This window comes from Cottoperca gobio, chromosome 6, assembly GCF_900634415.1.
Source record: "Cottoperca gobio chromosome 6, fCotGob3.1, whole genome shotgun sequence".
Taxonomy (NCBI): domain Eukaryota; kingdom Metazoa; phylum Chordata; class Actinopteri; order Perciformes; family Bovichtidae; genus Cottoperca; species Cottoperca gobio.
Genome location: NC_041360.1, coordinates 17,842,936 through 17,855,321, shown reverse-complemented (window position 1 = coordinate 17,855,321; position 12,386 = coordinate 17,842,936). Strand labels below are relative to the sequence as shown.

Here is a 12,386-nt window from a genome sequence, read left to right as displayed (position 1 = left end):
AATACAGGTTTATTCCGACAGATAGTATGAGAAAAATAATGTGTTAAACTGACCTTGACTGGAGAATTCCAGTTTGAATAACTTGACTAACCTGCCAACCCCCTCCGACATCTTTGGTAATAAATCAGAAACTGTGAGACAGGTCTTATCAGTCCGACATCTTGTGGCATTTTGAAAGCCTGAAACCAGAAGAGTGGAGGAATCCTTTTGATTCCCAAGGTATTAAAATTAAATGTGTGTAATATGCAGATGTCCACTTACTTTTGACCATGTTGCCTACTATATGAGGTAAATCTTAGTCAGCAGCAGGTAGAATTATTATTGCATCCTCCATGCTTGAGCCATGCAGGTTGATTTAAAGCTGCATGTGGTAATGAGAGAGTGACAATAGACAAAAAACACACTGGCAGTTTCTACAGCGGCAATCAAGTGAGACGAGCCATCCAAGGTGACTCACACTGTTTGATAAATTAGACTTGAACAATTTCACACTTGCTCTGCCTGTCAGTTCTAAAACTCATATTGTCAAAAGCTGAGCGAGTGAGTCTTTTCCACTTTGAAATTTAAGCTCTGACCTGAAACAATGAAATCAACAATTTCAGGTAATGCTCAGAGGCAGAGTTTGCATCTGAACCAGACAACCAGTCTGCTCTTCTTCAGCATATCAGTGGAGGAACTTGCGCAAAGTGGTCTTATGAACTTCTGGTTGTCTAATCTCCCTCAAAATCCTCAAACGCTTCATTTCAATCAATGCTATTGTTGCAGAGAGAGAAAAAATAAAAGGATGAGACAGAAGATGGAGGTACGGGTAGAAAATAAGTGTCCACAAAGACTTTAGCTGCAAGAGCCGAATGCCAACCTTGAGCTGTGCTTTCGTTCTCTCCGTGCCCCTCATGCAAGTCTCTCTCTCTCTTTCCTGCTCTTTCTGTTTGTCTCTCGCTCTCTCTTTCCCTCTCTCTGTCCACTGCCGTCTATCAGATAGTGGCCTTTTAGTGCACAGCACTGATAAAGCAGTCAGAGTGTCTGTAAGGGAGAATGGGTGGTCTAAAGCTTGCCTATCTTCAATCTGAGCACCTCCTGCCTCTTAAGAACATTAGAAAGGAAATTAAACTCTCTCAGTCTTCTTAATGTCAGACCAATCTCTGCCTTTGAGCAGCTGCTTGTGTACGCCGTGATAGAAAAGCAGTTCTGAAATCTCCTCCCCTCACAGCTTCTCTCTGTCACGGTCTGTGTGCACGTGCTGTGTGGGAGAAAGTATGTGCCCTTGGACTAAACTTTTCAAGTGAGTGGCTGCTGTTGCTGCTGCTGCATGTCTTTATATTCATTTGACTGCATTTGTGGCCCCGCAGCTGTCCCCAGGTTCGGAGGATGATGACGGTGAAGGGCCCATCAGTGAGAAGCTGGGCCGGATCCAGTTCAGCATAGGCTACAGCTTCCAGAACACGACCCTCACCGTCAAACTTCTCAGGGGCCAGGAGCTCCCGGCCAAGGACTTCTCCGGAACCTCCGATCCCTTTGTTAAAATCTACCTGCTGCCCGACAAAAAGCACAAGCTGGAGACCAAGATCAAGAGGAAGAACCTCAACCCCCACTGGAACGAGACCTTCTTGTTTGAGGGTCTGTGTTGTTTCCACTCGGATACTTATACAAGAACTGCTGCAACTGTTGTTGTTACATTTTTACCATTTACATCCATTAAAGCCCCTGAGACTTTGATATAAAATCCAACGTATATCCCTATAACATTAAATATTCATGACTTCAAGCACAAAGCTTTTAATTAAAAGTTTAATACAAAAAATTGTAATTTCTTATTAACAGTTGAACACTAAAATCTCATGTGAAATAGCAGAACGGATCAAACTTTGGCAGATCATTACTCAAGAGGCTAATTGATAAAATAGGTTTTCAGGGCCTATTTTTCAGCTTTGCCACTTTTTGGGCTTGTCATAGCTTATAACTAATATTTAGACATTTTGGGGATTACAAGTATTTGCTTTCTTGCTGAGAGTTAGGCGAGATGGCTAAATGTGCAGCTACAGTTAGGAGCTGCTTAGCAACAGCTAATGTTCACTAATTAACAATGTTTAATCTGTTAAAGAAAGTGTAAAATGTAGGGCCCGGCTAGCTCCCACTGCTTACAGTCTTTATGTTAAGCTAAGCTAACCTCTTGCTATACTATAGCATTTTATTTAACGGACAAATATGAGAGTGTTTATCTAACAGTCAAGCGTTGCCGAAATGCCTTCTGAACCCTAACCCACAAACCCACATTTGTACCATTATTCCATTCATTTTACTGGCAATGACAAAGAGTCATTTCTCAACCCAGAAAGAGCATTGTGGGAGTTGTGTGAAAATTCACAAACAAGGTGTGATCTCTTATTTTTCATTTTTTTATTAAACCTCCAATTCAAAAGCTACAGACAGGTTTTGTTTGAAAAAGAAAGTGAATTGTCTCACCTCTGTATGATCTGAAGTTGTTTCATTATTACCATTGTGCTTGGATGACAATGCACAATAGTACAATAACCAAAATAATATTCAAAAGGTGAACAGCCTTTGCGCTTGAAAAATGCATGAGATAGTTATTTGTGACTAGAGTATAATGATCCCTCTAGGTCGTTTGAGAGGGCGCTGGCTGCTCTGACAGTTTATGAAATGCACTTTGGCCTTTGCCAAATTCCTCCCTGTTAGCACGGTGCAGATTACCTGTACTGTAATATGTTCACTCTCTGTAAGTTAGCTCTCCCCTTATTATTTTCTGTTTTTGTCTCTGATTTAGGCTTCCCTTACGAGAAGGTGAGAGAGCGCACTCTCTACCTTCAGGTGTTGGACTACGACCGCTTCAGCAGGAATGACCCCATTGGAGAGGTGTCAATCCCCCTTAACAAGGTGGAACTGGGCCAGATAAAGACCTTCTGGAAGGAGCTCAAGCCCTGCAGTGATGGCAGTGTAAGAGCGGGAGGGATGGCCATCAGGCCCGAATGATGATGAATCCAGGGTTTTCCTTCAGATATTGTAAATGCAGTTTCATTAAAAGCGCGATGGCATTTGTCGACTGCTCTCAGCACGTGAGCTCGATTGACGTAATTTTAGGGTGAGCAACAGGCTCAGCTAAGCCAGCCTGGTCACTGGACCATCTGTGTTTGGCACGAGGGGTTAGAGTAGTGATGTAAGATTACACAACAAGCTAGTGAGTAATCTGGAGTTTGATTTGCCCTGATGAAATCTGATATTAGACTGGGTGATTCATACGCCTTTGTGTCTGTTGGTGTTCCTCAGGGGAGACGAGGAGACCTGCTGTTGTCTCTCTGCTATAATCCCAGTGCCAACACCATCACTGTGAACATCATCAAAGCGCGCAATCTCAAAGCCATGGATATCGGGGGCACCTCAGGTATGTTTGTTTAATCTTTTCTCTATCTAACCCTCGCTCACCCATCTGAAGCCCTTCTCATGACATTGGAAGCTCCATCTTCGTGTTCAAACATTTACTGACCCATCCGTGCAGAAGTCTGTTGCCGCCAGGCTCCAAAACCAGGTTGCACCGTAGATAGCTGCGGCAGCAAGGTGACATTACATCAAGCATCTCTCCCTTGCCCTCTATCTTTCCTGCTCTCTCTTTCTTTATATCTCTGTGGATCTTCAGCCTCCCAGCCAAATCTGTGTCAGCTCAGTCTGGTGCTGGTTCTTAAAGTATCAAGCTTTCATGATACCATGCTTTCTGTGGCATATTGTTTTTACAAAACGACTGCTTCCTGCAGTAGTGTCTGTTAGAATTACAGAATATGATAATGCTCCAGAATCTTCGTACAAATCCCAGGCCCTATTTCCATAAATACTACCTCATTTGTATGTTTCCTAGCTCAGGGGATAAGTTGACCTTGAGCTCAAACTAAGTATCTGCTTCCCTGCTGTCTTCCCTGACTTGAACAATTAAGAGGTTAATTGCAAACCTGGAACTAAAATGTACCTTCCATGGGTATATTCATCCTCGCTTTCATGTAAACTGCTGTTCTCTACGTCCACATAGATCCATATGTGAAAGTGTGGCTGATGCACAAGGACAAGCGTGTAGAGAAAAAGAAGACGGTGACGATGAAGCGTTGTCTGAACCCCATCTTCAACGAGTCCTTCCCCTTTGAAGTGCCCGCCCATGTACTGAGGGAGACCACCATCATCATCACCGTTATGGATAAGGACAGGCTCAGCCGCAACGACGTTATCGGCAAGGTAACGCTTCACAGTGCTCTTCAGCTCCTTTTAACCTCCACCAAGTAGGTTAGGTTATCGCTTTGGTTGGTTTGTTTGTTTGTCTGTTTGTCTACAGGATTACGGAAAAAAATTTTTTTCCATGAAAGGTTGTAGCATTGGCCAAGGAAAAACCCATTACATTTTGAAGCGGATACAAATCACAGGGCGGATACACAAATAATTTTTCACTTTCATTAAGATAGGGCATGGCCTTGGCGGAAGTCTGTGCTCTCCGAGTGCCCTTTTAAATGTGATGTGTTAGTCTCATGTCTGAAAATGCGCAAATGAGTGATGGGACTTTCAGACAGTAAGCAGTCGCTACTTAAGTCTGTCAATTTGCAGTGGCGGTTTGCCCTGTGACTATGGCCACCACAGTGAGGAAAACAATACAATAGTTATTTACTGAATTATTTATACACGTACATTTTTCCCCAGCGATGACCAAAGAAATCAATGAGGAGAAACTGTCCAGGAGCAACATAAGTTTCAAAGTTTGATTAACAACTTTTATTAGTTAGCAAAACTTACTGTATTAATCTTCTCACAATGCTAACCATTTCCTCTATTTTAAAGTAATAGTTTGACATTTTACGAATTACTCATTTTTGTGAGAGGATTGACACCACTGTCATGTGTAAATGTAAGGCTACAGCCAGCAGACGGTTAGCTTAGCTTAGCATAAAGACTGAAAGCAGAGGGAAACATCTAGCAGATGGTTAGCTTAGCTTAGCATAAAGACTGAAAGCAGAGGGAAACATCTAGCAGATGATTATCTTAGCTTAGCATAAAGACTGAAAGCAGAGGGAAACAGCTAGCAGACGGTTAGCTTAGCATAAAGACTGAAAGCAGAGGGAAACATCTAGCAGATGGTTAGCTTAGCTTAGCATAAAGACTGACAGCAGAGGGAAACATCTAGCAGATGATTAGCTTAGCTTAGCATAAAGACTGAAAGCAGAGGGAAACAGCTAGCAGACAGTTAGCTTAGCATAAAGACTGAAAGCAGAGGGAAACATCTAGCAGACGGTTAGCTTAGCTTAGCATAAAGACTGAAAGCAGAGGGAAACATCTAGCAGACGGTTAGCTTAGCTTAGCATAAAGACTGAAAGCAGAGGGAAACAGCTAGCAGACGGTTAGCTTAGCATAAAGACTGAAAGCAGAGGGAAACATCTAGCAGATGGTTAGCTTAGCTTAGCATAAAGACTGACAGCAGAGGGAAACATCTAGCAGATGATTAGCTTAGCTTAGCATAAAGACTGAAAGCAGAGGGAAACAGCTAGCAGACAGTTAGCTTAGCATAAAGACTGAAAGCAGAGGGAAACATCTAGCAGACGGTTAGCTTAGCTTAGCATAAAGACTGAAAGCAGAGGGAAACATCTAGCAGACGGTTAGCTTAGCTTAGCATAAAGACTGAAAGCAGAGGGAAACATCTAGCAGACGTTAGCTTAGCTTAGCATAAAGACTGAAAGCAGAGGGAAACATCTATCAGACGGTTAGCTTAGCTTAGCATAAAGACTGAAAGCAGAGGGAAACAGCTAGCAGACGGTTAGCTTAGCATAAAGACTGAAAGCAGAGGGAAACATCTAGCAGACGGTTAGCTTAGCTTAGCATAAAGACAGAAAGCAGAGGGAAACATCTAGCAGACGGTTAGCTTAGCTTAGCATAAAGACTGAAAGCAGAGGGAAACATCTAGCAGACGGTTAGCTTAGCTTAGCATAAAGACTGAAAGCAGAGGGAAACATCTAGCAGACGGTTAGCTTAGCTTAGCATAAAGACTGAAAGCAGAGGGAAACATCTAGCAGACGGTTAGCTTAGCTTAGCATAAAGACTGAAAGCAGAGGGAAACATCTAGCAGACGGTTAGCTTAGCTTAGCATAAAGACTGAAAACAGAGGGAAACAGCTAGCCTGGCTCTGGTCTCACTCTAGCAGTTGCCAGGCAACCGGTGGGAACTCCAGGGACTTACAGGTTTCATTGATTAAAGGCTTCAATGGCAAAAATTTCAAAGAAGAGGAAAAAACAAAACAATAAACACGTATACAAACAGAACCAATATATAATAATAAAAGCTATTAAATCTTTCAGATCAGGGTAAATTATTTGGTAGATAAAGTAGGATAATTAAGATGTCAAATAAAATACAATTATGCAAAACAGTTACAATTAGAGATTGAAATTTAAAATCTAATCAAATGTAATCCAGTGAATTGATTTTAACGAGGTGCTGTGTTTTGTTCCAGGAGTCAGGTGCACTAAAGTTAAAATAGACATACACTCCACATCTGAAAAGGGTTACAAATGATTTTACAAGTTTACTTTATCATCCCTTCTCTTCTTCCCCTCTCTCAGATCTACTTATCGTGGAAGAGTGGACCAGCGGAGGTGAAGCACTGGAAAGACATGCTTGCTCGGCCGCGTACTAACGTCGCCCAGTGGCACGCTCTCAAGGCCTGATCGCACCGCCCAGCTTCCTCCATGGCCCCTTCTCGTCCCCTACTCCCCCTCCTCCCTCCCCTCCTCCTCCCACCTGTCCTTATGCACAAGACTGACTTGCTGCCAGGCTGCGAAACACGGGTACAATTAGCCATCTGCTCTCTTAAACCTTTAAACTCTTCTCTTTCAAAATCTCTATTCCTCTCCGACTCTTCTCACTTCTTCTGTTCCCTCTTTTTCATACAGCTGTGTCTTAGTTTCTGTGTCTCACCACTTTGCCAATGGTCCCCCTGTTTCTGACTGTCTGTATGTCTGTCTGTCCTTATGCACTTTGCCTGTGGAGGTCCGATGTTCAGTTTCTTTGTCGACCCCTTGGTTCTGAACTGCACTGCAGACCCCGACCCATTTAAGGTGCCAGTCCCGTGGGATCACAGAGAATCTTAAGTAACGATCTAATCTCATATAATCCTATTGTATGACTATTCCAGGTACACAATACTGTACAGTATGTACATTATGTACATGTACATATTAACATATTAGGAATAGATTGGCAGAACTCCCCCTATACACTTGATTAGTACGATATGTTATCCCTGTTTCCCATCTCTCTTGTCTCTTCATTTGTCCCCTTGTCATCTGTCTCAAGTGTACAATATCCTCTCCCTATTTCAGTCTCCCTCCTTTTACTCAACAATGGTTTAATGTTCAGCTGAAGTTGTGGGAAGCCATCAATACTCGATTTGTAATGAAACCAGCTGAACTCAAGATGGAATTGTTGATATCGCTGTCTTTTCTCTCCCTCCTCTTTTTTCCCTCTCTGTCTTCTTCTTTATCTCTTTTTTTATCCTTATGGTTCCCTCTTTCTCTTCCTCTGACACAATATTAGTGTATCCAGCCCTTTCTGGACCCCCAACCCCTCCTTGTCGTCTGTGTGCTGTGGGTGCTGTGCTGTAGCTCCAACAAAAATAGAGATTAAAAAGAAAAAAATTAACTGAACTTTCTGAGACTGGGAAAGCGGGAACACAATAAACTTATGAAATGGATCGCTCCTGATTTTTCCAGACAAAAAGCCCTGACATGGAGAGAGAAAAAAGAAGATGAAAAAACCCCCCAAACAAAACAAACAAATCCCACATGATACAATGATGTCATTTTTCACAGCATCACCAACTGAGGAAACCAATTTAAAATCTTCTTCCAATTTTAAGATGAGAACAGAAGCTGTTCGTGCACATGCATTCGGTTGTGTGTTCACACTTCCGTCTGTTTATTGATGCTATGAATTCTTTGTCCTGCCCTGTGCTGTTGTGGTGTGCTGATGGGGGTCTATCCCCATGACTGTATAGTGTGCCTGTTGCTGTGTGTGCGTGTTTCTATGTTCACAGGAGCAACACAATTCAGACTCGGCAGAAATCTTCTTCTCTTTTCTCTTTCTCATCTTGCGCTCTTCTTGCTCTTCTTACTGCCATTGTTTCCCCTCCATCCTACTTTACTGCCCTGCCTTCAGAACGAGGACACAGGGAAGTTCTATCTGCACTTTTTGAAAATGTAATAACAATAATAATGATAATTACAGTTTTGATGATGATTATAATACTGGTGGAAATTAAGGGAGGAGTTTCTGAAAGGGTGAGCATCAGTTGGGGAGAGGAGACGTCTGCTCTGTAATTTCAGGGTTTGGAGATAAGTGGAGGACACAGAGGATGGATGTAGGGCTCTCATTCTCCTCTTTTTGTTCCTCGTTTTTGATTAATGCGGAAGGAAAAGTAAGATAAAATAGCCTTTCTCTGAGTGTTTGTTGTCCACAGAAACTACAAACAGCTGCGTATCACAGACAGTGGGTGTGATATTAGATGATGGTCTGATCTGCCGCTGTGAGATACTGTAGAAGCAGATTAGACATTATCTCTTCCCTGAGTGCTTGAGAGCACCACAGAGTGTACTGGTAGCTGCCCTGCTTGTCACGCACATTCAGCTCAGCTCGATATTTCTGTAACGTAAATAAAACAGAGTCACAGGGCGGCAACATGAATACTGTCAGCCATTAAGAGCTGCTCACACAGACGGCCACTCTTTCTTAGTGTACACACTGCTGCAACAGTGTCTGTCTGTGTTTTCACATTCATAAAGTCCTGTGAAGCATAATCGTGTTAGCTATTTGGGATTTGTGTTTTACTGTAGCAGCTTTTAATGTCTAAATGAGCATCCACCTTTCCATCGCCTCTCTTGTTTGACTGACTTAGCGAGCAAATATAATCAGTTGTTTGTTTAGTTGAAGCATCACCGCGTTTGAAGTTCCTACTAACTCTGGCCCCAATAAAATCCATGCCTAAAATGCTGTGTTCCCTGCAGTGGATTTTATTTTCTATTATCATGCAATCATTTGATAGTATCCTATGCTTTTGTGCTAGTTTTGAATCATGGTAACAATAACCGGGTCACCACAAGAAACATGTAATTGTAGTCTAATCTGCATCGGGTTAGTCCTCGTCTCGGGTTTCTATAAACTGGTTTTTGGGAGCACACTGTGTGCTACGAGTGTGTTCTGGGCAGTGTGTTTCATGTGAGACTTGGTGCTGGCTGCTGTGATGCACTGATCCAGTCCAGCACCCTTCAGAACAATTGGCCAACCGTGGAACAGGGCCCACTGTTTTGACAGCCACTGCCTGCAGTGTCACAGCACATTACACTCCTATTAGTTGGTCAGAAAGGAGCAATATCTGCTTTCTTGGACCTGTGGGACTCGCTATGTGCAGAGGTAATACTCACTAAGAATAAAACGAAACTATGGAGCGCTCTCATTAGTAAGCAGGAAGATGATGGACGGGGATAAAGGCTTGTCAGTCAAAACGAGGCATGTAATCAGTACGCTGTGTAAAGCTGTAAAAAAACCAAATGTGGTTTGAATTTGCAGGTGTGCAGGTGACGAGTCAACACAATACCTCTGCCGTTTCCTTTCACCAAGATTACATGTAGCTCAAGAAGTGATGAATTGCTATGCCACAAGGGTTTCCAAAGCTTAGTCATCAGTGACCCTGTAAACTGGGGGATACGGCTTTATTTTTAGTAACATTCAAAGGTAGACTGGAGGCTGCAGACTTCTTAAATGTAAATCGTTTTTTCAAAAGTTAAATGGCACGGTGATCAAAACATTAGCCAGTGGCAGGTTACTGTGCTAAATGGAATAGTGAGATGCTAGAACATATGTTTCTTCATGTAAGTGTATTACTCATTGTGTTTAGTTGACATTAAGCAGTCGCTCATAATGATTGTTAGGAATTTAATTTAGCAGGTATCTAACATTTATCTTAATTTATCTAAATTAAAAATGAGATTAAGTGAATATTCAGGCTCATGGTCACAAAGGTTGTTATTACCATTAAAAACAACAAGGACAAAAATATTGCCCCTACCTTCATAAGAGTCAGATAAAAAAGTGTATCACAGTGGCATATGATTCATCACGGAGTATCCAGAAAGTTGCACTTTCCCTAAAATAACTGGGAGAGTCGAACCTTTTGTTCTCTCGGCACCAGCAGTCAAACAGCAGCACCATTAAAATGGATGGTGAGCTCAGAGACAAACAGTACAAAGGAGAAAGCAATTTCCAAATCCCAGTTTTATTATACTGCCACCTGTCTCACAACTCTAAACGTATTGCGTTGTTGGCACCAACACTGTCGGCAATGACCTTCACCGGTCCTGAGCTCATGAATACAGCATGGCAGTGTTGCATATGCTCCCAGTCAAGACTTTTTTCAGACTAACTCCACTCAGTGTACTCGCTCTCCTTGTGTTCAGCCTCAGCTCTGTCTTTCATCAGTGTTTCATTCCCTGGCGAGGTCAACTGGTCGGCGCAGGTGTGGATAATTACTGCTTGATAACTGAGATTTAATTCAAGGAGACTGAAACACTGTCCACAACTTTGCCGCTGAATTAAGGTTCTTATAACTGACTTTCGAGTTAAATGACATTCAAACCTTTGATTTCTCTCTATTAAGTGTTCATTCTGTAGAACGTTGAATCTCTTTCTAATTTCTACTTTCTGCTAATTTCTTTAACTTTAAACAGCCACTTTGTCAGAGCCATGGTAAACATTATACCTGCTCAATATCAGGATGTTAGCGTTGAAATGTTTCAGTAGTGGGAAGTAACTAAGTACATTTACTCATTGAGGTACTTCACTAAAGTATTTCCATTTTAAGCTACTTTATACTTCTACTACTAAATATTAGAGGCAAATATTGTACTTAGTTTCTCCTCTACATTTATATAATAACTTCAGTTACTAGCTACTTTGCAGATTTAGTTTATAATATAAAATACAAATCAACTACTACATTGTTACATTATGATGTTATTATAGATTAAGATCAGTATATAAAGTAGTTATAATTAGCTCCATCGTTACCAACTGCAACATTAATGTGATGAGGACTTTAATGCATTAATAATTATAATGCATAATATACTTTACATATACATATATACACATACTTTTACTTTTTGTACCTTAAGCATATTTTGATGCTAGTACTTTTTTACTTTTACTTAAGTAAAGTTTTGAATGCAGGACTTTTACTTGTAACAGAGTATTTCTACCTTACATTATGTAATGTAATGTAATCTATTTCTACCTTGGGTAAATGCTACTTTTACTTAAGTAAAATATCTGAGTACTTCCTCCACCTCTGCCATTGTGAGCATGCTGACAGTAGCATTAAGTTCACAACCTTGCAGCTGCTGGGTAGACTGAGGGAGAAGATTTATCGCCTGGATATCTCTTAGATGTTTATTTAGGCGACGGGTGTGTCCACCCCAAATGTATCATGTTCACCTGCAGCCTTCCTTTTTCCTATTTACTTTCTAAATAACTGAAACCTTTATTGGCTTACTGGGTCACATCTGTTTGCCAAGGAATTAGCAAGATATTCTTCGGTTCCTCATATTGTTTGTCCTTGTCATGCTCTCAGCCACATCCTTATTCTGCGGCGCTAGTTATGGCTTTCTTAAGATGAGTATCAATGACTCACTCTGTTGGAAAGGTGCCTGCTTTGCTGTAGTTTGTGCAATATTAAATTAAAGGTACATTGTCCTTTATGTCTTGGAGAACTTTAGGTGTGTGTGTGTGTGTGTGTGTGTGTGTGTGTGTGTGTGTGTGTGTGTGTGTGTGTGTGTGTGTGTGTGTGTGTGTGTGTGTGTGTGTGGGTTAAAATCAGGCTGTAGTCATCTCATGCTGGAGGGAATGCAGTTGATGTTTTATTCTGCTGAATCATATTGCGATGGCTGAGTCAGTACACAAGTCTTCTGGGTCACCTTCGTTATTTGTCCAGTCAGTCTGTGCGCGAGTCTCGCCCTGCGCAGACAGACCTCGCCTCCCCTAACTCACCCTTTCAATTGTTTTAAGCATCTGGTAAAAAAACCAATGTGACTTCTCCCAATCAGGGTTCAAGTAAGCATTAATTGAATGGTAACAAAATGAAAATGAAAAACAACAGTAACAAGTAATAATATATTTTTTCTTTCTGTTCACATTTGACTGTTGGTCAGTGTGTGTGTATGTGTGTGCTTGGTGTTCTTGTGTTGGGTTTATTTCTTTATAGAAATGTGATAAGAAAATCCTTCTGTTTTTCGAACCTTTATGTAAATATTGTTGGTGAAAATTAACATTTGTTGTACGCCGAGTTTTCATTTGTC

The 12,386-nt window shown here is 41.5% G+C and overlaps 1 protein-coding gene across 1 annotated transcript in view; it reads left to right on the top strand.

Annotated features, from left to right (window-relative positions):
- The window catches only part of syt7a (synaptotagmin VIIa), a 76,216-nt gene extending 64,990 nt beyond the window's left edge, over positions 1-11,226 (top strand). The window contains exons 9-13 of the mRNA XM_029433363.1: positions 1,350-1,617; positions 2,786-2,955; positions 3,286-3,400; positions 4,037-4,236; positions 6,603-11,226. Coding sequence (XP_029289223.1) covers positions 1,350-1,617; positions 2,786-2,955; positions 3,286-3,400; positions 4,037-4,236; positions 6,603-6,707 — 858 coding nt within the window. The 3' untranslated portion in view covers positions 6,708-11,226. The remainder of the gene's footprint in view (positions 1-1,349; positions 1,618-2,785; positions 2,956-3,285; positions 3,401-4,036; positions 4,237-6,602) is intronic.
- Positions 11,227-12,386: the final 1,160 nt, after the last annotated feature.